The 25855-nt window shown below is 40.5% G+C and overlaps 1 protein-coding gene across 9 annotated transcripts in view; it reads left to right on the top strand.

Moving 5' to 3' along the window:
• FKBP15 (FKBP prolyl isomerase family member 15) overlaps positions 1 to 25855 on the top strand; it is a 57139-nt gene that overhangs the window by 19347 nt on the left and 11937 nt on the right. For 3 of the 9 annotated variants that reach the window (XR_015132146.1, XM_086316024.1, XM_086316019.1), the window contains 15 exons: positions 61 to 159; positions 2010 to 2159; positions 3330 to 3398; positions 5523 to 5669; positions 8260 to 8402; positions 8960 to 9017; positions 12003 to 12110; positions 14340 to 14442; positions 14946 to 15052; positions 16532 to 16646; positions 18352 to 18461; positions 19153 to 19260; positions 19695 to 19789; positions 20647 to 20749; positions 25617 to 25788. Coding sequence is in view for 6 of the 9 variants with exons in the window: in XM_086316024.1 (XP_086172150.1) it covers positions 61 to 159; positions 2010 to 2159; positions 3330 to 3398; positions 5523 to 5669; positions 8260 to 8402; positions 8960 to 9017; positions 12003 to 12110; positions 14340 to 14442; positions 14946 to 15052; positions 16532 to 16646; positions 18352 to 18461; positions 19153 to 19260; positions 19695 to 19789; positions 20647 to 20749; positions 25617 to 25788 (1687 nt within the window). In the remaining 3 variants the exon portion in view is untranslated. Of the gene's footprint in view, positions 1 to 60; positions 160 to 2009; positions 2160 to 3329; positions 3399 to 5522; positions 5670 to 8259; positions 8403 to 8959; positions 9018 to 12002; positions 12111 to 14339; positions 14443 to 14945; positions 15053 to 16531; positions 16647 to 18351; positions 18462 to 19152; positions 19261 to 19694; positions 19800 to 20646; positions 20750 to 25616; positions 25789 to 25855 lie in introns of those variants that run through there. The other 6 variants (XM_086316025.1, XM_086316020.1, XR_015132147.1 and 3 more) reach the window with 5 other exon arrangements.

The following is a 25855-nucleotide window of genomic DNA, read 5'->3' as shown; positions in this document are numbered from 1 at the left end:
TTACATTTATCCACTGTGCTGCCTGCTGTTGAGTTATCTCAACATTTTTCCTTTCTCCAGGTTCGGCCCAATAACTATAGCACCTTTTATGATGACCAGAGACAAAACTGGTCCATCATGTTTGAGTCAGAAAAGGCTGCCGTGGAGTTCAATAAACAGGTAAGACTATTTTATTCTTTCTGTGAAGAGCCAAACACTAGTCTGGATTTCCCTGATTTTAAGAAAATATATGGAAAACTCATAATTTGCTATATTTTTAGTTACAAGCATTAAAAAAAAAAAAACCCTAAATTCATCCCTTGAACTTATTGTATTTTAGGGAAATAATAAGAATACTTATTGCTTGAAAGGAGAAACAAAAGGCTAAATATAAACATATCTTTAAACACCTCTCATAAATTATCTTAAGGAATAAATACAACTATCTTTTTTAAGATACTATTTTAAAAGAATTTTTTAAAAGTTGTTTCATTGTCATTATAGAAAATTTAGAAAAGCATTTGAAAGCATTCATAATCTTACTACCCAAGGTAATCACTGTTGACATGTGACATTTCTTTTTTTTCCTGTGCATGAGGTGCATAAATAGTTATAGTCCTTTCAGCATGCATGTGTATTCAGTAGCTCAGTCATGTCTGACTCTTTGCGACCCTGTGGACTGTAGCCCATCAGGCTCCCCTGTCTGTGGAATTTTCCAGGAAAGAATACTGGAGTGTGTTGCCACTTCCTACTCCAGGGAATGTTCCCAACCCAGGGACTGAACCCATGTCTCTTGCATTGGTCTCTGATTATTTCCTCAGACTAGAAGAAGTGAAAGATGTAATCAAACAGTTCATGTATGTTTAGATTCTGTATAAATTGTACTGTTTTACATCCATATCAGTTCTCACTATACCTTTGCCACATTTATTTATTTTTGACTGTGCTGAGTCTTCCTTCCTGTGCTTGGACTTTGTCCAGTTGCAGTAAGAAGGGGCTGCTCTTTGGCTGTGGAGCACAGGTTCCAGGGCGCTCAGGCTTCAGTAGTTGTGCTGCGAAGGCTCCGTATTTGCAACTCACAGGCTCCACAGCCTGGGCTCAGTAGTTGTGGCACACAGTCTCAGTTGCCCCTGGGCATGTGGGATCTTCCTGGACCAGGGATCCAACCAGTGTCCTCTGCACTGCATGGCGGATCCTTAGCTACTGGACCATCACGGAAGCCCCTTAGCCAGCATTTAGAATTATTATAGTATTTTTGTCCTTCTTACTCTTACTTGCTTGATAAAAAATGACTTCTCATTGTTTTAGCTAGCATTTGATTGCAATAATGAAACGTTTTTTTTTAAAGAAAATGAGTAGCAAGTTTCTAAGGTATATATGTTCAAACATTGACTATAGAAAAAGTATTCATTAAGATAATGTTTGACTTCTTTATCTAGTGTCTGAGCTAACATAATATGGGTACATCTGTAGGTGGTAGAGATGAATTCTAGGAATACATCATGGTTTTGTAAAGGGCCTTTATTTATTTAAATAGCCTTTTGACATTTTTTTAGATGCTCCCCTATCTTTCATAGGCTCCCAAACACTGAAGCAGTAAACTAGTATAGTAATGATAACAAATGTTTATTGTGTACTTACTGTTATTTGCCAGGCATTGTGCCAAGTACTCTCCTTGTATTATTAGTTCAGTCTTCATAGCTAACCCTAGGAAATATGCAAAGCCTTTATCTCCATCTTACAAAACAAAAGTCTGAAATAAGGTTCATAGGAGTTATGTTATTTGGCTGAGGTCACACGTTAATAAGTGGCAGTGCCCAGATCTGTACTCAGACAGTCAGACTCCAAAGCCATACTCTTAAGCACTTTGATTGCTGGCAAGATTACTGACTTTTGGATGGTTTGCTTCTAAACATGTAATTTGTTTCGTAAGTGGACGCCACTGTTTGGAAAAGAGCAATTAGTAGTAACCGAGTGAGTCCTTAACTGAGCTTAAACTAGGTTCATGCTGCTTCGATTTCACCTCGCAGGTTTGCATTGCCAAGTGCAACAGCACCTCTTCCCTGGATTCAGTGTTGTCACAGGACCTGATGGTAGTGGAAGGCCCTGCTGTAGAAGTTGGAGATTCTTTAGAAGTGGCCTACACCAGCTGGCTCTTTCAGAATCACGTTCTGGGCCAGGTAAGAAAAAGTACCCTGCAAGTTCTTTTGTAATTTAAATAGCGTGAGAGCTATTCAAATGTACAGTATATTACTGTGAATTGCTGCTATTAGCAAATAGAAATCTTTCAGGAGCCTTGGTTTGACCTCTATAGCCGCTTCTGTGGAGAAGGCAATGGCACCCCACTCCAGTACTTTTGCCTACAAAATCCCATGGACGGAGGAGCCTGGTAGGCTGCAGTCCATGGGGTCGCTAGAGTCGGACACGACTGAGCGACTTCACTTTCACTTTTCACTTTTATGCACTGGAGAAGGAAATGGCAACCCACTCCAGTGTTCTTGCCTGGAGAATCCCAGGGACTGGGGAGCCTAGTGGGCTGCCGTGTATGGGGTCGCACAGAGTCGGACACGCCTGAAGCGACTTAGCAGCAGCAGCAGCAGCAGCAGCAGCAGCAGCCGCTTCTGAGACATAACCATGAAATGCTAGTGTATAAAATCTGCTTGGTGCCACCGTGTCTCTTCCTTAGAGCAAGTGGAAACTAGTTTGCACCAGTGTTATTTTTGGTAATTGTTCATGTGTACATCTTGTCCTCCTATACCAATTTTAAATTTGAATAGATTCTTATGGGATTAGGCCTTAAACTTCTTAGACTTTCTTCACAGTTGTTTCTCTGTTTTTCTTATACTAGTGTGAATAGATTGGGCTTATATTATTAAGCCCTCAAAAGTAGTATGATTTGATAAAAGGAGCTTTAGATCATGAGTCCAAAAATGTGGATTCAAGTCCCAGTTTTATCCTAACTTGACTTTGTCAAATCATTTAAGCTCTTAGATTTTTTTCCCCTGTGAATTGACCTTAGTTAGGGCTCTATCTACTTCCTTGGCCAGATGGTTGTTCGAATCAAATGAGATAATTTATTTGAAAATTCTTTATAGATTAAGATAATTTTAGATATGTGGTGGTAGAAGTTTATTTTTTTCTAAATGTGGAAAATCCTTGCTTTGGAGATACTCAGTGTGATAACACTTTTAGCCATGATGTGGTCCCTTTTTTTCAGGTCAGAAGTATTTTTCCAGTATATTTGACATTACCTATTTCAGAAGTACTGTGCTGTTCTGTGTTAAGTTGAACATCATAATGATTATTATTATTTGTGAAGTTGGCTGACATTTATTTTGATTAACTTTCAGGTTTTTGATTCCACTGCTAACAAAGATAAGCTTCTTCGCCTGAAATTGGGGTCAGGAAAAGTCATCAAGGTAAAGGCTTAACTGTGTTCTTGTAAGAGTTTATCAGTTGCAGTGTGCTTAATTTAGACTGAATTTTATGAAATCTCTAAGCTGGGTTTATTTTCTAAGAATCTGGAAAGGCTTGATTATAAAATACAGAAAAATGTGCTATGTTATCTGGATTTGAGAGACTTTGCCCTGTGAGACAATATATTGGAGAAGGGTACATTTCTTTTTTGTGGTCCCTGCCTTTCATTTTTCATTCTGTGGTTCTGAGGGAACAATTAAATTCTTCCTATTGCCTCCTTGGGAAAGAGATTAAATTGTTTCTTCTAGAAGTGTATCATTAATGAGTGATTCTAATCTGTCTGGGATGCTTCGAATCATGCTGGGAAGCAGCTGCGACATAGCAGGAGAGACGTTGGGATTGGAGTCCAAGGACTCGGGTTCACATTGTGAATTTCTTCTCTAGCAACTGTGGATGTATTTTATAAAGTAAAGCTCATTTTACAAAACAGAAACAGACTCACAGACTTAGAGAACAAACTTATAGTTGCCAGGGGGGATGAGTGGGAGGGAAAGAGGGAATTTGGGATCAACGCGCACACTCTCCTGTTTAAAATGGATAACCAGCAAAGTCCTATATAGCACAGGGAGCTCTTGCCAGGATTTTGGCTGTCTGTGCACTAGTGCCAAGCAGAAGTATGGAGACAGAGTTACAGAGTAGAAGAAAAGAGCGGCTTTGTTACTTTGCCAGGCAAAGGGGGGATACAGTAGGCTAGCCCCTCAAGAACCTGTGCCCCCCTCCCTGTGAGTAGGGAGAGGTTATATGTCAGGGTATAGGATAAAGATCAAAGCAGTAACAATCTTCATTCCCTCAACCATCTTCATTCCTTCTTCTGCACTGTTTCTAAAGGGTGGGGTTGCTGACCTGATGAGGGTGTGTGCAGGGTCTTGGGTCTCGTCTCCCAATCTTGATGAGCCTCTCTGGGCCCTTTAATCTTGCCTCAGGTGGTTTCCTTGCTGCTTCTCCTTTGTTTCAGTCAGTTCAGTTGCTCCGTCAAGTCAAGTCTGGAGAACTCAGAGAAGGTCATGCAGGCTGGAGTCTTGCCTACAAGGAATGGGAGACAAAAAGGCTTCCGTTCCCAGGAGCCCCACAGGGCCCTGCTCAGCATCAGAACTCTGCTCAGTGTTACCTGGCAGCCTGGATGGGAGGGAGTATGAGGAGAATGGGTACATGTATATGTATGGCTGAGTCCCTTTGCTGTCCACCCGAATCTATCACAACACTGTTTTTGGTTTCTTTTTCTTTAAAAAAAAAAATTAATGTGGCTGTGCCAGATCTTAATTGCAACATGCAGGATCTAGTTCCCTGATGAGGGATTGAATCTGGGCCTCATGCGTTGGGAACGTGGAGTCTTAGCCACTGGATCACCAGAGAAGTCCCTCACAACATTGTTAATCAGCTATACTCGAATATAAAATGAGAAGTTCTTTTTGTTTTTCTTTTTTTTAGAATTTTTTTAAAAAAAAGAATATTTTACACATGTGAGGTATCATTGTGTCAGGACATATTGATGCATTGTTAAGCACTCATTCATCTGTGCGGCAGAGTGTTTTTCTCCATAGCTTTGTTAATGACTCCTTTTCCCAGAATCCTTTGGAAACTTTTCCCTGGAGATCATAGTAGTTGGGGTATGACACTTAAAGCTAGACTTAAAGCTAGTGTTGAATCTTGGCTTAACAATGTACTAACTGATCTTGGGCTAGTTACCTTACCTCCTTAAGCCTCAGTTTTCTCCTCTGTAAAATGGGGCTATTGCTACTAACCTTATGAAGTTATTTTAGGAATTAAACAAGATAGTGGAAGTAAAGCGCTTACCAAAGTACTTAGAAAAAAGTGTGTTTAATAAATGATAGCTTTTATTTCTCTTTTAATGCCATTCTGTTCCTCCCAATTTCTCTCATCATCTAAGATATTTCATTTAGCCCTGGATGTGCTGGCTTTGACAAGTCAGCTGAGAAGAAGTATTCTAGATGTTCTTATAACTGGTGTGTGGGAGTGGGGAGCATAAACTGATGATCCTCTGCTGTGTTTTGTCTTATGAGAAGGTTTGTATCTGATGAGCTTTTCCTCTTCTCTGATTCCTAAAGAGCTGGGAGGATGGAATGGTGGGCATGAGGAAAGGAGGGAAGCGGTTGCTTATCATCCCCCCAGCCTGCGCTGCTGGCTCTGAAGGGGTAATAGGATGGACTCCCTCAACAGACTCGATCCTGGTGTTCGAGGTGGAGATTAGGCGGGTGAGTGAAATGGTGCTGTGTTGTGTTTGATGAGTCCTCTTTGCTAGTTACGTAAAATGAATAAATAATTGTGTCGGAAAAGATTCTAAAGATCTCTCTCTCTGTCTTTTTTTCTTTTAAGTAGAAATGGTATAGTTGGAAAGAACAACAGCTTTAGAATCTATTTTTATTTATTTATTTTTAATATAAATTTATTTATTTTAATTGGAGGTTAATTACTTTACAATATTGTATTGGTTTTGCCATACATCAACATGAATCCGCCACGGGTATACATGTGTTCCCTAAAGGCCAAAGTTTATGTCCTTCTTGGCTCTGTATTTATAGTCACTTCTCTCTTTATTTTTTCTGTAAAATAGTGATTCTTACCCAGGGTTCATAGTTTTTGATTTAGTAATTCCGTGGCTACAAATTTACCCTGTCAATATCTTTTCAGAAGTGTGCATGTATACCTGTGTGTAGATGGACAGCTAGAGACAGATGCATGGCTTTTTGCCACGTTGTTTGTGATAGTGGAGAACTGGCAACAGCTTAAGTGTGTTTCATTATGAGACTGATTGAATTATGGTTTTTCAGGGGGTGGACGTCTGTGTATTTCTTAAAGAATATCAAAAATCTGTTTTTAAGTGAAAGAAACAAGTTGCAGAACAGCATGGGTAGTATGATTTTGTGTGTATATTTATATATACACAAATAAATATATACATACGCCCATATATTCATATGAAATTTCTGGAGGCATTTAAAGAAATGTAGTGATTTTTCCTCTGGAGAATGGGAATGGAGTTTAGAAACTTTTACTTTGTTACATTCTACCCTTTTGTACTATTTAAAGGTTTTATTACAAATAATCTCTATGTTAGTCACTCAGTCGTGTCCCAACTCTCTGCTACCCCATGGACTGTAGCCTGCCAGGCTCCTCTGAGCATGGAATTCTCCAGGCAAGAATACTGGAGTGGGTAACCATTCTCTTCTCCAGGGGATCTTCCCAACCCAGGGATCACACCCGGGTCTCTTGCACTGTAGGCAGATTCTTTACTGTCTGAGATATCAGGGAAGCCCAAATGAAGTTTATAGCAACTGAGGTTCATTAATGTTCCCCCTCTAATCCCTTGCCCCCTCACCCCCAAAAAGACTCTGTTGGCTTTACACTGTGATTATTAGGTCCAAATGTGATAGTGTTTGGGACTGTAAACTACGAAATACAATGCAAGTAGATACTATGGCCATCTTCACTGTGGCTGTTATTCCTGCTGCAACAAAGGGTATGCATGGTTTCTCAGTGACTCTTCCCACCCTTATCTCGGGTGGGCAGCTTCCAGATGCCTTTTTCATAGCTTTTATATTTTCTCCATTTCCTTTGAGGACATCATGGCTGTGATAGATAACAAATCAATTTGAATCCATAAAGACTTTTTGTAAACATAAGAAAGAAATACCCTATTTTACCAATAATCAAAGAATTACAAATTGTTTACTAAACTGACAAGGCTGGGGGAGTTCCCTGGTGGCCTAGTGGTTAGGATTCTGGGCTTTCACTGCCGTGGCCTGGGTTCAGCCTCTGATTGGAGAACTGAGATCCTGCAAGCCATGAAATATGGTGGGAAAAAAAAAAAAAACTGACAAGGGTGATACAGAATGGTAATACCCAGTGTGACAAGAGCTTTGAGAAGGATTTATATACCACTTTTGGAGTATAAGGGCTTCCCGGGTGGTGCGGTGGTAAAGAATCCACCTGCCAATGTAGGAGGGGCAGGAAGCTTGGGTTTGATCCCTGGGGGTCGGGAAGATCCCCTGGAGTAGGAAATAGCAACCTGCTCCAGTATTCTTGCCTGGAAAATTCCATGGATAGAGGAGTCTGGCAAGCTACAGTCCAAAGAGTCAGACATGACTGAGCAACTGAGTACAAATATGGAGTATAAAGTAGTTCAGCCTTTATGGTGTGAAATTTAATGGTATATATCAAAAGTTTTAAAAGTAAGTATAACTTTTATCCAGCAATTTAACTTCTGGGAATTTGTATTTTGGGAAAGATTATGTGCAAAGATACAGAGATAAAACTATTCATAGAAGTATTGTTTGTATGGAAGAAATTAGAAATAAACTGAATGTCCACCAAGTAGGAAATGATGAAATATATTTTGTGATAACATAGATATTTATGACTTCTGTCCCCAAAATCCTTTGGAGACTTTTTCCTGAAGTTGATAGCAGTTAAGGGTATGACCTTTGAAGTTAGAAGTTAAAAAGGATGTTGTCAATTAATAATTTAGTTAACATGGAAATATTAATATGTTAATCAGTGAGTGAATAAAGCAGTATGGCCCCATTTCTGTAAAACACACACACATAATATAAATGTGAAATAGTACATCTGAAATCCTAACTATTACTGCTTAATAGTTGAATTGCCAGTAATTATCTTTTTTTTTTTTTCTTTTGGCTTGTCTCCATTTTCTCTTTTGCCTACCATGAGCAGGTAATGACTTTGTATGATGAAGAATAAGTAAGATGGAAGGAGAATGGAGGGGGAAGGGGGCTGTTTTTGTGGTCTGTTGGCCTATTCGACCCGTGGTTGATATTTCCCTAGGTCAAATTCGCTCGAGATTCTGGCTCTGATGGGCACAGCGTTAGTTCCCGGGATTCTGCAGCCCCTTCTCCCATCCCTCCTGCTGACAGCATCTCTGCTGATCCTGTTGTGTCGCCATCCACTTCGGTGCCTTTCAGATCAGGGTAAGACACTGCAGTTGTATCAAGCTCTTTTATTGTCCATAAATAGGATTCTTAGGGTAGTTCAGAAATAGGGATATATTAAGTTGGCCAGAAAGTTTGTTCAGGTTTGTCCATTGCATCGTGTAGAAGAACCTGAATGAACTTCTGGACCAATGTACTAGTTAAAAACTGAAATAATTTTAAATAATTGGGGGGGAAATGGGATAAAGGAAGTGGGAAACATAATTGCTTCAGACTTTCTAACAAAGGATTAATGTTCATAGTCTATAAAAACACTAATTCAGATATAAAAGAATACCCGCTAAACTTTGGAGAAAAATTGGGCAAAAGCCATAAACACTTATCTCTAAGGATTAAATGTAAATTTTTCTGTTTGAATGGAAAATTGTTTATCTTCAGTAGCTTTCAGAAATTATGCAAAGTACAGAACAGTTGAAATTCTATTTTACAGCTGTTAAATTATCAAACGTCTTAAAAAACAGTGTTTATCCAGTATAATCTGGACTTGTGATTATAGATTTTGTTTTTATCTCAGGATATGTCTTATTTGCTTTCAGGGAGTCAGCTCTTCGTTCCAAATCTAACTCCCTTAGTGAACACCTTACAGTAAATACAGTGAGTATATATGTCTTATCTCCTTAACCCCAGTTTGCTAGGAAGGTTTCGTGTGCCTTGGGTGTGGTAGGTTAGAGAAAAAAAAAAAAAGAGAGAGAAATGTTGATTTAGGGTAGAAGTCAGTGGTTACTTGATTCACTGTCCTTTACTTGGGAGTCAGTTTAAATTAGCCTGGGCTTCTGCAGAGACCTGGATTCAAATCTTTATTCTTACAAACATGTGACCTTGAGAAAATTATCTAACTTCCCTGATCTTCAGTTTCTTCCTTATTAAAATGGAAATAATTCTCACAGCCCCTCTTTGTAATCTGTTTTTGTGATATGTTTATAAAGCCCTAAGTTCAGAGCCTACATAAAACATGTCTTCGGTAATCTCTCAAGATTTTTATGAGGTTTCATCGTGTGTGTACGTGTGCACGTGTGTGTGCGTGCGTGCGCTCAGTTATGTCTTACTCTTTGCGATCCTTTGGACCATAGCCTGCTAGGCTCCTCTGTCCATGAGATTTTTCAGGAAAGAATAATGGAGCAGGTTGCCATTTCCTTCTCCAGGGGATCTTCCCAACGCAGGGATTGAACCTGCATCTCCTGCATTGCAGCTGGATTCTTTATCTGCTGAGCCAGTGGGGAAGCCCATGAGGTTTAAATGAAATAATGCCTATGGAGTTTCTAGTATTGTGTCTGGAATATTGTAAGAGCTCAATTAACATTGCTTTTTGTTATCATAATTACTGCTAACACTACATGTCTTTATACTTTGATTTTCTCAGAGGAATTCTACACTAATTCACCAGCTAGTTGGCTTTGCGGAGAAGGCAATGGCACCCCACTCCAGTGTTCTTGCCTGGAGAATCCCAGGAACAGGGGAGCCTGGTGGGCTGCCGTCTGTGGGGTGGCACAGAGTCACGACATGACTGAAGCGACTTAGCAGCAGTAGCAGTTGGCTTTGAGCAGATTGCTGGGCCTCTGTGTTTCCCCAACTGTGAGATAAGGAGACTAGCATGTTGTAGTAAACTTTGGATCTGAAGACTTTTGGGAAGGTGTGCACTGTGTTGGAGGCCGCCCTGCCTGCTCCACGAAGGCCTCTGTGTGCCGCGTGTGGATGGGTGATAGCTGAGGTGGTCGAAGTGCTAACGCTTTGTAGCTGTCGCCTGCCACATTAGGGTAACTGTGTGGACTGAAATCGATGATTAATTTCCCTCCAACTCTAGTTTAGTTGTTTATATACAATCCAAAGTAGGAATTAATTAAGCAAATAATTGATCTGATATGTATAAACAGTGGTCTAAACCCAGAAGGGTAAGCCAAGGAATCAAGAAAATGGGAAAACAGTGTAAAATCTCAGATCTTTGAATGCTGACAAAATTGTTCGGTTTTAGTTCTTTTGTACTCTCTACACACAGCTACTTTTATCAAATATTTCTAAACTTCGGTAACTTTTGGTAAGTTAGTGGTCTACAATGTTTTTTTTTCCTTTCTTTTTTTGCAATTTTATTTTTTTAATTGAGACAAAGTTCATATGACATAAAACTTTAACCATCTTTTTACATTTAAATTTTTATTAAAAAATTTTTCTTATATGGACCATTTTCAAAGTCTTTATTGAATATGTTAGAATATTTCTGTTTTTTATGTTTTGGTTTTTTACCTGCAAGGCATGTGGGGTCTTAGCTCCTCTACCAGGGATCGAACTTGTACCCCCTTCTTTGGAAGACAGAGTCCCAACCTAGACTGCCAGGGAATTTCCCAAGTTTTTATCTTTTGCTTTTAATATATAATTGCATTCATAGGACACAGTTAGTAAAACAGTATAACAGGATATACGTTGAGAAGACCATTCCTACCCCTTTCCTCATGTACCCTTGTTTTATTTCACCCCCCTCCCCACCCCCACACCTTGGGTAAATGCTTTTGTTTCTTATGTTTTCCTTCAGTGTTTCTTCATGCAAATGCAAGCAAGTAGGAATGTATATTTTATTTCCCCCCTTTCACAAAAAATAGCATATTATATGTATTATCTACCTTGCTTTTTATACTAACAGTGTCTTTCCATGTTAGTGTATGGAAAACTTCCTCATTCTTTTCTATCTTTAGATCCCGGTGTTCCATTGTGTGGATATTGATTTATATAATTAGTCATCTTTTGAGGGATCTAACTTGTTTTGCTGATGTGCCTCCACTGTTAAAAAAAGATGAGCACACACTCTGAGTATATAATTGTTTACAAATTATATGAAGTATTATCCATCGCTGTAAGCAAGTTTAATGTCTTATGTATACAGTAGCTTGAGCAAGCTCTGGGAGATGGTGAAGGATGGGGGAGCCTGACGTGCTGCAGTCCATGGGGTCACAAAGAGTTGGACACGACTGAACTACTAAACAATAATACTGTAGCTTATAAATAATTTTAAAATAGAGGCTATGGTCATTTCGTTTTACACTCACTAGATTATCTTGCTACTCTTAGGGCTATACACTGCTCTGAAAACTGTACTTTGAACCAGTTAATGAATACAGAGGCATCCAGCTCAGGGACTAGTATGTTATCAGTGCCAAGTCAGTGTTAAATGAACCTGAATTTAGAACATAGAGTTCCTGTTTACCTCTCTCCCTAAATCTGTTCTGAATGTTTACCTACTGAGTTGCTCTTGGGCTTTTGAGAAGGTATTATTATCTAAAATGCCTCCCTCCCTTAATCTGTACTTGAGTTTTTCATCTGTAAAGTGAGAATACTTATGCCTGGTAAGGAGACTTGATTGAAATGAAGGAATACAGATGGAACCACTTTGTCCATGCCAACACGTAGGGAATTGTTTTTTCTACTGTCATTCATTGTGACCCATGTATGCTTCTAGGAAAGAAGTCTTTAATTCTCATTTTGTAGAAAAAGTGCTTTCAATAGATGTGGCGTAAGAGTCAAAGACATAGAGTTGACTGAAGGTAATGAACCTTGATTACAGTGATTTTTGTGACTTTCCTTTCTTTTTAGAATCCTGATACAGTCAAGGCCAAGTTGATCTCTCGGATGGCTAAAATGGGCCAGCCCATGCTGCCCATTCTTCCACCACAGCTGGATTCTAATGATTCAGAAATTGAAGTATGTCCCACTGGTTGTCTTAGAATGAATAGTGCAGATGTTGCTGTCTTCTGTTCTTTTTTTTTTTAATATTTATTTATTTGACTGCCCTGGTTCTGCAGCATGTGGGATGTACCCTGACCAGGGATTGAACCCTGGCCCCTTGCATTGGGAGTGCAGAGTCTTAGCCACTGGACTACCAGGGAGGTCCCTCTCTGTTCTTTTAATTGAAATTATTGCTTTTCCTGCCTCTAAACAGAATCATTATTTAGAGAGCTTATAGTCAAAATGATACAGGTTGGTATTGGTACATGTGTTTCTCCTATAATTAGCACTTCCCCTGAGAAATGGAAGCAATTCTGTATATCTGTCACAAGAGCTGGGCGGTTTTAAGTGGTTAATTTAGTTTTCTACTGAAATCTCTATTGTTAGTATAAATCAAACCTTTGAGACCGCATGATGCTCAACCCATAAAGAATGTTCAAGTCATATTTGTTGATCGAATTGCTTAGATTCTCTTGGGAAATGTTGATTTTTCAAGTTTAAAAATTGTATTGCAAAAAAAAAAAATTGTATTGCAATCAGATCTATCAATTTTTTCCCTTTGTTTTTTGCTTTTGACAGTATGCTTAGAAAGCTTTCCCACTTTCAGATATTTGTAAACATTACATGTGTCTTTAAAATGTTTATTATTATAAAAAAAAAATAAAATAAAATAAAATGTTTATTATTATATATTTAGATTTGTTATTTCATATTTAGTCCATCCGGAATTTGGTGAATGACAAGAAGTAACAATTCGAATTAAGTTCTTTAACCATTGGTTAATTCTTTATTGAATACAATAATGCTTTCTCAACTGAATTGAAACAGTGATTAATTTTTAGGATTCTTTGACATTGATGTTCAGCAAAGCAAAGGTGATGATCTTGAGTAAAAAATTCATAAACAGTTTTATTTTTTCATAATTTTATTTCTTCATGGAAAAGCTGTGTGCAGATTTAACATTTTAAACACAGATAAGATTTCTGGGACCTGTTATAGAATTGATTTTTATCTGGGTTCTAGAAATGAAATTTGGGTAATATATTCTCATTAAAATTTTTAAGTGCTACTTACCTATTATAGGGTAATTTAAATTAAAAAGAAGACATATTTAACAAAAAGGGCATTCTTTTTATGTCATTTTATAATCAGATTTTTAAACTTAATATTATATCATGAACATTTCTGTTAGTATCGATAATATAAGAAAAAGAAATAAAGCAAAGCTTTATCACCTTTAAAGATAGATAACCCAGTGTTCTGTTATATTGATTTATCATAATTCCTTTCATTCTGTTGTTAGACATTTAGGTTGATTTGTGTAATGATGTAAACCTGGGATGCTTTTCCAGAAACGCATAATACATTTCTGAGAATTTCAGGAGATAAGAGGAAGTTCTAAAGTAAAAGAATGTCGAAGAGATATCAGCCCTTGAACTACTGTAGCATAGCAGATCACAGTCTCTGTACATTGTGCCTCAAGTTTCTTTTTTCCTTGCGTGAATCAGGAAGATGTCTATACATTAACTTTGTTTAGACATTCTTTTTTTTTTTGGCCACTTTGTGTGCCATACAGGATCTTAGTTCCTTGACTGGTGATTGAACCCATGCTCCCTGCAATGTTACCTTTATTTAGAATTAGAATAGGATCAGCATCACTTTGCTTTTATGAAGAAAAAGAATGAAGGGAAAACACTCTATATTGTCAAAAATAGCCTGGTAATGAGACACAGTGACTCCTACTGTGTGTGATTTTCTGTGAGTACCTTGAGGTCTGTGGAGGTTATTTGGCAGAAGAGAAAGGCTGCATTATTCCCTGGGGTTCCTTGTGAGACGCCCTAATTCTGTGGAAGCAGACTAGGTCAGTCTTAAGGTAGCTGCTGGTTTGGAAAATGATTCATTATGGAGAGCAGTCACTCTAGCTGCTTCAGATAAAATAACATCGTCAATGGACACTGGAAATTTAACTATAATTATTCGATAGAACTTACAGGGAGAGAGATCCTACTCTAGTACATAATAGAGTGCTTTCCTCCCAGAGCCCATGCCTTAAATTCGTGCCTTTCTGCTTACCTTTCCTTCCTCTTTTTTTTTTTTTTTTGGTCTAAAACACTGGTTGTAAGCAGGTTTAGGGTGGATAGTCGGTCTCAGTCTTCAACTAAGGACCCATAGATGTAATAACCAAAATGCTCGTGCCTGTTGTAGGACGTGAATGCTCCTCGAGGAGCTGGGCAGCCCTTGGCGACCCCATCCGTCCAGCCCTCTCTTCAGCCAGCCCATCCAGTGCTCCCACAGATGACCTCACAAGGTAAGGAACCCCTCTAAGGCTCTGTGGCCTTAAATTGGGTTGGTACCAAAATTATCGTCACTGTACTCTAAAATGTTAGGCTGTAATGTTTTAGTACTGAGAACTGGACTAGAGTATAGAACTTCCCAGACTGTCCCTGGATAGGGCATTTTCAGACCTGAGATGTATTTGGTCTGCCTGCTGTGTCTTCTGCTGTGTTGCATTCTTAGGTTTTGAAACTGGCACTCAGCTGATGAGCCATCTCCCTGTGTGTAATTCTGCACTTCCTGTCAGCTGATGGGGTCATAGGTCTGAATCTCGTGCACTCAGAAAAACCCAGTTTCCTTTCACTAGCCCAGTAGGTTTAGATCCTACTTGCTGAGATCCAGTAGGTCTGGTTTTAGGAGAATTAGGTGAGGCAAGTGGTCAAGTGTGAAGGGTGCTGGTGTGTAAGGTGATAGTCCGGACTTGTACCAAGAAGTGGGGAGTGGGTTTAACAGTGAGAACTTTTTGTTCTATCTTAGCACCTCAGCCATCTGTTTCCCGTCTCCAAACACCATCTGCTGCTTTGATGCAAGTTGCATCTCTTGATTCCCACTCAGCTGTATCTGGAAATGCCCAGTCCTTTCAGGTAACATTTTTTAACCATGTCAGTTATATGCTGTCATTTATTATTGTTCTGTTCAGTCTCTTTTTCTATTTTTGCTCAATTTGTACAGCAGCAGTTCCCCGCAGAGCTTAAAATTTTTCCCCTTCCTGAAACCACCACTTTTTCATGTCTAAACAAGCAAAGGATTGCCTGCCTTGCAGGTTGTTGTCAAGATTAAATTTGAGAACCAGCAAAACACCTGACAAGGCCTGACACACAGTGAAAGCCAACTGATGTTTGTTTCCTTCCTTTCACACATGTCTAATTTAGAGATGTGTATTCAAGTCTTCTGTGCTCTTCTCTATCACACAGCTGATAGGCTAAGATTGCGCTCTACACTCAGTAGAATGGTTGTGGTGGAGGGGCGGTGGGGGAGGCTGTACACAAATACAGCTGAACTCGAATTGTTTAGTTATCCTCCAGAGGTGAGCTCTTAAAAGTAGGTTTTTGTTTTTGTTTTTTTTTCTGTTTTCATAGGAAGCAGTGGCAACAGCCTGTGTGTCTCTGCTGACAGTTTGCCAGGACAGTAGACTCTTTCTTTTGCCCAACACATTTGATGGATAAGACTTAACTCCCCATGATAAAAGACTCCCACTTCTTTGGTGATTCTTCATGTGGGGTACAGGGAGGTGAGGGGGAAGGGGTCAGAGCAATGGTGGTCAGGCAATGCCTCATTAGTAAGGGTGCATCAGAAATCAGAAAAGTCCTAGCTTGGCCTCTCTCACTCCTGAATGGACCTAATGGAGAGTTATATCCTGTAGTAATGGATGGGTAGTTACACCTGTCCCTGGAAACTAACTGTATTTCCTTAATTCAAGGAAGAATAACTATCATTATTAAAATGATAGCTGCTGTTTATTGAACATTAATTGTCTTCCAGGCACTTACTTACCAGGGGGTTAGGAACTTTAGCTATCTGTCACTTCATTTAGCCCATACAACAACCGTAAGAAGTGGTATTGTTATTTTCATTTAATTGTTGAGGTGACTGAGGCTCAGGAAAATGAGAGTGCTTGGTCATACAGATAAACATCAGAATCTAGCTAGGCAGAGGCATCCTTTGGAAACTATTGGATTTAGTTTGGAATCAGAACGCCTCTTTTTTTACTTTAATGAAACCAAGTAGAGTTTGCTTAGTTTTAAAACGTCTCAGGCCATCTATTGGCCCAATGGCTGAGGGATGAATTCCTACTGAATTAAATCATCACAAGAGGACTGGGGAGTAACCTGAGATGCCCGTAGGGCTTTAGTGACTAGCATCGCTAAATGCCAGGAATGAATTACATCATTCCTCTCCTGCTGCAGTTACTGTCCAATACCAAACCCTGGTCTATCCGTCTCCAGCTTCAATATGTTTGAGTCTCCTTCCAGTTTACCTACCTTATTCCATCAAAGACAAGCTAAGCAGAAAAGAGAGAGATGAATGTTTTGTAAACCGGCTGTAATTTGGCCTCTTCTCAGCCCTATGCAGGTGTGCAGGCCTACGCTTACCCCCAGGCACCAGCTGTCGCTTCCCAACTGCAGCCCGTTCGGCCCTTGTACCCCGCACCACTCTCGCAGCCTCCTCATTTTCAAGGTAGGCATTTCTCATCTTCTGCTCTTGCTGGGCTTCCCCGTCTCCCATCCATTCTCATTTTGACTCCAGTAGATCTCTGCCATTTTTGTCTTTTCTTTTTTAAGAAGCTTAGTTGAGGTATGACTTACATACCATGGAGTTCACTAGTTTTTTTCCTTTCTTTTTTAAAATATAATAAAGATTTATTTCTTGTGCATGCTACATGTCCGTTATGGGTAGACTGGAAGTTGGGTCATGCCTGGTCATCACTCTGGAAGGAGGTTCCTGGAGCAGGAACTGTCTGAAACACTGACCTTTGCGAGTTTTGTGTGGATCCATATGTTCCTTTCTGCTGGTCAGGGACTCCTGTCCGCTGTCAGCTGTGCTCTGTGAGATCCTCTGTATCTGAAGATGTATCCCTAATGAATTGATGGAGAGAAAAGTACCCCGCATCCACCGACTCCTCCGTGTCTTGTCATCTCCCCAGTTCACTGGTTATAAGTGTACAATTCAATGACTTTTTTTTTCAGTCTACACGGTTGTGCAAACATCACCACGATCCAACTTTAGAACATTTCCAGCATCCCCCTCAAAGCCCTTCTGACTAGTGTTTTGTTTCTTGCATTTTTTTCCTGCCAGCCCTTTAAATTCCTCTCTGAGAGTTGCTCTGTAGAGTTCTTCGTAGATAGTAAAAGAGGAAAATATTGGAGGAAATTGGGAGAAAGCATGACTGTTTAGAATCTCATATGAGAGCTACTTTGTTACAAGTTTAAAGTTGTGAAAAGAATACACTTTTATAAAAAGTCAACACAAAAGAGTGTGAAATAAAACTTTACTGTCTTCCATCTTTAAACCCCCTTGACCTTAGGAAGCAGTCACTTGAGTAACTTTTCAGGTATTTTGTATACATGTACAGTATGGTTGCCTTGTGTAAATACGAAGCAAAGTAAGTGTATGCAGCTGGGATGGTATCCTGCCTTCTTCTGAAGCTTGTGTTTTGCACAGTGATCACTTTGAGTATTAGGACAGGGGTAGAAAGAAGCAAGAATATCCCCAACGAAATGTAAGGTCCGGGAGCGGTTAAGAGTTTCCTGTGTGTATCCTTGGTCTGGAAGCCCTGCTCTTCTCCATCTGGCAAACTACTAAACCTGTAATCTCTTCTGAGAAGCCTTCCTTGTTACCATCCCTCCCTCTCCTTCCAGAGATGTAAATGTATATGTGTCACTAAAAAGTTAATGTTGCTGTTCTCTGTGCTCCTTTTTGTACCTTGTAACCTGGTACATGGTTCATTCTTTGCACTTACAACAAACACTCTGTTACAGTGATCCGTTTACATGTGAGTCTCCTCACCAGACTAAGCTTATCAAGGGCAGGAACCATGTTTCACTCATTGCTGTATCCCTGGTACCTGATCCTATGCCTGGCATGCAGTTGGGTGAATGGAGAAGCAATCTGAGCTGCTAATGGCCCCACGTGTGCCCTGGAACCAGACTGTACCGCTGGTTGCATGCCGCAGGAGCACATCGTGGTTATTGTTAGTTTTGGAGCCCTTTGACCTTTACAGCTGTTCCATCTTGTCCTAACGGTGTGACTCACCGCCAGCCTTTCCTAGTCTTTGGAAATGTTCATTTCTTTCTTTCCTCTGCTGATAGAGCTGTTGGCTTTTCCTCATTCAGTGTCCTCTCTTACAGTTTCATAAGTTTCGTCTTGGCTTTTGTCTATTTAGGATCAGGTGACGTGGCTTCATTTCTCATGACTGAAGCCCGGCAACATAACACTGAAATTCGGATGGCAGTCAGCAAAGTGGCCGATAAAATGGATCATCTAATGACTAAGGTAACAGAGTCATCTCATTTTGAAAGTAAGGGTATAAAGTGAATTCCCTGGTGGTCCAGCAGTTAAGAATCATTGCTTTCACTGATTCAGTCCCTTGTTGGGGAACTAAGATCTGGAAAGCTGTGCATGGTGCATCCAAAAAAAATTAAGTGGGGTATAAAGAGGGAGTACGAAAAGAGAGCCACCAGCACTACAGGTGAACTCTTTCTTGTTTTCTGTATTCATACTGCATGCTCACTCACTCAGTTGTGTCCAGCTCTTTGTGACCCTATGAACTGTAATTTGCCAGGCTCTTCTGTCCTTGGGATTCTCCAGGCAAGAATACTGGCATGGGTTGCCATTCCCTTCTCCAAGGGATCTTCCCCACCCAGGGATTGAACCTGCGTCTCCTGCATTGCAGGCAAATTGTCTACCACTGAGCCACCTGTGAAGCCCCATATTGATAGTGGTTAGTAGTTATTTCCCAAAAGAGTTGTTTTATTTAGGGATGCAGTTAGCAGAAGAAAACTCCTGCTTACATTAGAGATTGTCTCAGAAACTTAACAACCCTCTCAGTGGTCAGATCTTGGATACATTGTATTTCTCCTTGCAAAAATTTCATTAAAATGAAAATTAATTTTAATTACATTAATTCATTTAATTCATTAATTTTAATGAAATTTTAAAGACTTTTCTGGCACTAATTTTGTAGGTTGAAGAGTTACAGAAGCATAGTGCTGGCAGTTCCCTGCTCATTCCCAGCATGTCGGTGACCATGGAAACAAGCATGATTATGAGCAACATACAACGAATTATTCAGGTGAGAGTGGTCTCAGCCTGGAGATCTTCCCATGCTCTGTCCAGAGATGTACTACCTTTAAAACCTCCACTCCAGGAATAAGAGCATGTAATAAATGCTCACGCTCCATGGAATTGGGAAATTCTGGAAAATCCACTGTGGCTTAATCTAGTCCAAGTGACATCACTCTGTAATCGGAAGGAAGCATTTCTCTTTTCACCATATACACAAATTCACTTCACTTTATAGCCATTTATATGTTTAGTCTGTTAGATATAGTGATTTGTATCCATCAGGTAGAATTTGATATGTTGTTGTAAGTATTTATATTTATCTGGACAGAAGTTCTAGGTTTTTTTTAACAGTATCACCCATCAGTTCAAGTTGATTCCCTTTTATCTGATGCTTTTCTCTTAAAAACTTCAGTTTTACACATCACATATTTTTGAATTTAGGAAAATGAAAGGTTGAAGCAAGAGATCCTTGAAAAGAGCAGTCGGATAGAAGAACAGAATGACAAGATTAGTGAACTAATTGAACGAAATCAGAGGTAATGACAGGTACGGGGCACTGGCTAGGATGAGCAGAAAAGGGTTTAGCTTGTAAATGCCCGAGTTCAGTGAACATTTGTTCAGGGGGCTTTGTGTATGTTTCTGCTCTTTTCTGCTTCCTGCTTGTCGCATGAATGACTTCTTGGTGACGGAGAGGGATTTCAGGAGAGAGGGCTCAGGAGGCTGCAACAGAACACGCACCCGTGTTTGAGTCCACCCTTTGCTCCTCATTTGTTCTGTGGCTTTGAGCATTTTATTTATTCCTTCTGGCTCTAGTTTCCTCATCTGTAAAAGTAGTGTTAATGCCTAGGAAAACTCTGATGTCAGCTTTTCTGTCTTCTGTGTGGGCTGGGCTGACTCTGTTTTATCAACCAGAACTTCACAGATTTCCACATAAACCCAAGCACTGTATAATTTTTCTAGATACTTCTGAAAAAGAATTTTGGGGGAGTGGTCAGGGGAACATGTCACAGCATATAGCATTTCATTTTAAAAATACCGTTTTCCATATTTCTTTTCTTCAGTGTCCCTTATCTCCCACATGGAGGAGGGGAGGGAATTGGTTTTCTTCTCTTCCTTCCTTGCAGCCTTCATATTCCTATCTCTTTCTTCTCTCATTTCTCCCCACTACACCTGATCGAATTCCTCTCCTCTTTATTCTACACATTCAAAGCAGTTCACCCCTGGGCCCAGGTTCCTGCCTCCAAACTTGATTACTGCAGATCTTAGGAAAAGGAACTGCTTTCGGATTGTTGCTGATGAAGGAGCAGAGCAGCGCTCTGGCTGCACATTGGGTTGTGCCTGCTCTGCATGGAGTGCCTGATACGTGTTTTCTTTTCCCCTCCTTATTTCATAGGTATGTTGAGCAGAGTAACCTGATGATGGAGAAGAGGAACAACTCACTTCAAACTGCCACAGAAAACACACAGGCAAGAGTTTTGCATGCTGAGCAAGAGAAGGTAAAGAAACTGGGGAGAGAAAAGCCCAAGTCAGGATGTGTAGAGCCAAGGAGTGTGTCCTCTGTACGTACTTACCAGTCTCCTTTTGAGCAGAATTTTTGCCATTGTCGGGAAGAGAACTAGAAATCTCCCAGCAGATTTTTAATACATCCACCATCCAGATTTCTGTTTTTTAAATACGTTACAGTTAGTTGACTCAGAAGAAATCACTGATCTTAGTAATTTGGTTAAGGTGAGGATTAACCCAGTTTATTAGAAAGGAATCCTATTCTGCTGAAAAAATCAGCAACAGTTTCTGTTATGCCACGTAACACATATTTATTGTGAAGTTTGAGATGGTTTAAGTAAGCAATCCTTCATCTGTGTCTGCCAGAGCATTTTAAAGTACTGCTGTTTGACTTCAGTCAGCTCAGAATTATGTATTTTGACCTGTTTCTGAAGAGGGTCTTGGGTTGAGGAGGACTGCTTTGGAAGCCCCATTCTTCCTATCTTTGCTGCAGTGATACTGTTTATCTGGAATGAGTTCCTTCCTGTTTGGCCTCTCCCTCATCAGCTGGGAGATTACAAACCTTCATCTGCTGTTTTTTCAGAGGTTTAAGAAGTAGCTTATATTTTGTATTTGAATATTTTTTTAAAACACGAAAAGTTAAGGTAGGATGCACGTTATAACTTTACATACTTTTTTACATTCTGGTAATGACAAGGATTCCTTTCTTGGGTCTCATTGCTGTTATTCTTTATGTCCTCTTAGCTAGTATCCAGCCAAGTAATAATAATAGTAATAATAATAATAATAATTTAAAAGTGGACACCTTATCCTCAGATAAGCTGTGTTTTGCCAAGTCCAGTCTTGACCCTGAATCTTTCCCATTGCTACTTGACACTGCCCTTTGTTTGTCATGGCTGAGTCCCAAAGCCTGGATCCCCACTCCCCATGAAGTCTACTTTTTTTTACTATTTCTCTTTCATCTACTTTTATTTGCTTTCTCTTTCCTAACAAGGCAACCACATATCTTATTTGTTGTGGCTGTTAACTATTATTCAGGTCTACAATTGATTATATAACTTGTTCTAGATCAGTGGTTCCCAAATACTGGTTTGGCTGCCTCAAAATCACTTAGGGAGCTTGATCAAAAATATACATCTGTAAGCTTCACCTTGAGATTCTAATCCAACATTTCTAGTTGAGGTCTGAATCTGAACTTTTAAAAAGCTCCCCTTGATTCTGAGACAGAGCCAGGTAGGAGGCACTGCTCTTATCAGTGATTTCTTTTGCCACAGTCTGTGGAGGTGGCAGCTGCCACACCTTTGTTTTTAGCAAGCTCACTATGTGGCTCCCATGCTGGGTGTCAGTGGTATGTGTGCGTGTGAGTATGTATTCCAGTCAAACTTTATTCACAAACATAGATAGCAAGCCAGTTTGACCTGCAGGTGATAACTTGCCAATCCCCTGAATTAGCTAACTAATCCACCCAAATGCTTGTTGATAAGCTCCAAAAGTGTCTGGTACAATACATGAACCTGGTCAGTGCTCTATTTACAATAGCCAAAACGGTAGTGATAATAACAAAAACAGTACTACCTGTTGTTGTTCTGTCACTAAGTCATGTCTGACTCTTTGTGACCCTGTAGACTGGAGTACCAGGCTTCCCTGTCCTTTACTATCTCCTGGAATTTGCTCAAACTCATGTCCATTGAGTCAGTGATGCTATCTAACCATCTCATCCTCTGCCACCCTCTTCACCTGTCAAACACCTCCTCGGTCCTAGGCACCATGCTTACACAGATCTGTTTGAAGACATCTCCTGGGCTATCAGGAGATAGTCTTGATATTCTTGATGAGTCAGGTACCATATACATGCTTCACTTGGTCTCCTTTATTCCAGTAAAACTTATCGAGCCTTGACTCTCCCATTTTTCTTTTGATCCACCTCTTAAGAGTCTTCCGTGTGATATCTCTCCTCTTAAATGGAAATAATCAAGGTCCTTTCATGCCTGGAGGTACTTCTCTGCCTGCAAGCACAGTTCAGAAACCTGTGGTTATATGCTCAATGAATATTTGGTAAATGAAATTATTTTTCTCTATGGCAGTATTAATATTTCCACATAAAACCATGGAATAATGGTTAAAACTGGAGAGAAGTTACAGTTCATCTAGTTTGATATTCTTTTCCAGAAGAGCAAGCTGAGGCCCAGGTAGAGTAAAAGACTTGCCTGGGGTCTCACCTGCAGCCGGCTGTGTCCTTTTCCCTTTGCCAGATGGCCATCTTTCTTTGGTACCATGTTCCTCCTCCTATCCCGAATGCTTTTTCCCTTGTTTTTCTGAATTCTTGGTTCTTTCTTGTCATGGCTTTCTCTTCCCAGCTCTCCAGTCAGCAGTGGAATTTGATCCCAGGTGCGAACCAGGGAGCTGTCCTATCCACTGTGTAGGTTTTTGATATTTTCCTTTCTCATTTGATATTGCAGACCCTTACTTAAAACAATCATAATTTACACACCCACACACATGTGCACACAGATGCACATACATACACATATTTATATATATTCACACATTTCTTTCTGATTACAAACATTACATCTGTTTCTTCCAGGAAATACAGATAAGCAAGCATAAAACATAACTCACAAATTGTCCTCCCACTCAGAGATGCCCTCGTGCTCAGATTCTTCGCAACCCCATGGACTATAGCCTGCCAGGCTCCGCAGTCCATGGGATTTTCCAGGCAAGAAGACTGGAATGGGTTGCCATCTCCTATTCCCAAGGGATCTTCCTGACCCAGGGATCAAACCCACGTCTCTTGCATCTCCTGCATTGGCAGGTGGATTCTTTACCACTGAGCCACCTGGGAAGCCCCACAGTCAAAGATAATTTTTATATGTATCATTCATCCCTTAACAGTTTTCGCTATGTGTGTGTTTGGGAGAGAGTATTACTTGCTTGTAAGAGGCCTTTCTCTATTGGGGCCTGAGTCAAGAGCTTTTGAGTGATCTTCCATTCTGCTTGTTCTTGATGAGAGTGAGCACCGCCTCTCCCCTGGAACTTGTCCCCTCCCATGGTCTTAGCTGCTCCGAGGTGCTATGTGAACGGTCTTCACTCTGATTTTAGTGAACTCTGGAGCTGTGATGAACACGGAGCTCTCTGAGCATTGTGTTAGTTCCGTTTCTACCAGGCCACTTGGGACAGGACAGTGAGTAAAACTTTTATTCTACTTGTGGCAGATGAAAACCCTCTTCTGTCTGGAAATTCAAGCTGCCATTGTCCTCTGTGTTTAACAGATGAAAACGTAAGGCTGCTGAACAGCAAAAATAAATATCTTAGAGCTCACTCTGAAGGATGTTGTTAAAAAATTTATTCTGATACTTAATAAAACCATCAGGGAGACTTTTGTTCAAGACTGTTGCTGTAGATGAGAGTTCTGTGGTGGCCTTGGGGTTAGGATTCTAGGCTTTTACTGCTGTGGCCTGGGTTCAGTCTCTGGTTGAGGAACTGAGATCCTGCAAGTCACAAGGCGCAGCCAGAAATCAAAAGACTCCTGCAACAGGTACGAAAGATTGGGCTCAACTGCAAACACAATAAGGGCAAGAAAGCAAGTAGGGAATTTACAGCCATGGAACAGTGAGAGGGTCAGTGGATGGAAAATTACTAAGAGGAGAATCATAGGAAGGGGGATTCTTGCTAACGACAGGCCAAGGACTTAGATAGCAAAGGTTGGGATGAAGAGCTGTGATCAGTTATCGGGGTAGAGATTCTCTCTAAACTGACATAGCAGGATTCTTGCTAAAACTGGGCTGGTCGGGCCAAAGACAGGGTGGGGAGACCAAGGCTGAGCGCTCTGAGGCCCTGACTTGAAGTTTGGTCAGAGAGAGCCTTTGCCTGTGGACGCTCATATGCTCATTCCTGGCCTATTTCTTTTTACTTTGTGTACCATTCGTTTTATTTCCTCCACCTTTAAGAGAGCCAAAATATCAGATTTTAAATGTAAGCTAGAAACCTGAATAAGGCTTTGGAATAAAGTTTAAAACTGAGGTGGGCACAGTGACAACCCTAAGAAGGGACAAGTGATACCAAGAAAGTAGACAGCAGCAGAAACGCACGTGCAGTACAGTCATCTAGGGAGGAGTAATGGTGGACGCCTACAGCATGGAGAGATGGTCCCACCCCAGATACACCCTGCTGTCCGGAGGTCACGCCCATGAGAGCCGTCATGCACCGCCTTTCCTGCCTTGTTTTGACAGGAGCTCGTCCGTGCAGGTGGAATGAATGTGGCATTTGTCCCTTGTTTCCCATTCCTTTTCACTGACCATCCTTTTGTTTGCATCATCACCCTTAATACACAAAACACAGTAGGTGATTTTTCCAGGGGGTCATTTTGGTTTCATCGAATGTAACTTGAGAATATTTAGCTCCTGTTTGGCCAGTACGAGCCCCGTTTAAAATGCATTGAGCAGCCAAAGAAGTTGGAGTGTTCCTTTCTTTTATTACCACGGTTCTTCCCCAAACCCCCAACACAGTTACTCTGACGTGACTGATCTTTATAGTACCATTAGTGCCACAGTGCTCAGGAGAAGTTAGAGACTGAGAAGTGGATTGCCATTGAAAGCATTCAATTTAAAATTTAAAATGCTCTTTTCTTCTTTTTTTTAAAAAAGATTGTCCTTTATAGGAAAACTAGAAAATGGCAAGAATACCATTTTTACAAGGTAATTCCCGGGTCAGAGACCTTGCACATTTGAGGGCTTGATTTTGATTCAGTGCAGGTCAAAGGTGGCCTTAGCTCTCTTCCCACCAGTTCAGCCAGCACAGAGTATGTGAGCTTGGGACATCACCATGTTTAAAGTGATGTCGTACTTTGTCGCTTTTCAGGCCAAGGTGACGGAGGAGCTCGCTGCTGCCACTGCACAGGTCTCTCATCTGCACCTGAAAATGACAGCCCACCAAAAGAAAGAAACAGAGCTGCAGGTCCAGCTCACAGAGAGCATGAAGGAGACAGACCTCCTCAGGGGCCAGCTCGCCCAACTGCAGGCAGAGCTCTCAGGTACGCCCTGTGGAGGGGGCTGGGGCTGTGACCAAGTAAGCGTAAGCAATTACACTGTTTCCTTCCC

The sequence above is a fragment of the Bos grunniens genome, chromosome 8 (assembly GCF_055505025.1).
Source record: "Bos grunniens cultivar Pamir isolate PY7600 chromosome 8, Bosgru_T2T1.0, whole genome shotgun sequence".
NCBI lineage: Eukaryota > Metazoa > Chordata > Mammalia > Artiodactyla > Bovidae > Bos > Bos grunniens.
Note: the sequence above shows the minus strand (reverse complement) of the source record. Positions and strands in the feature narration are given on the sequence as shown.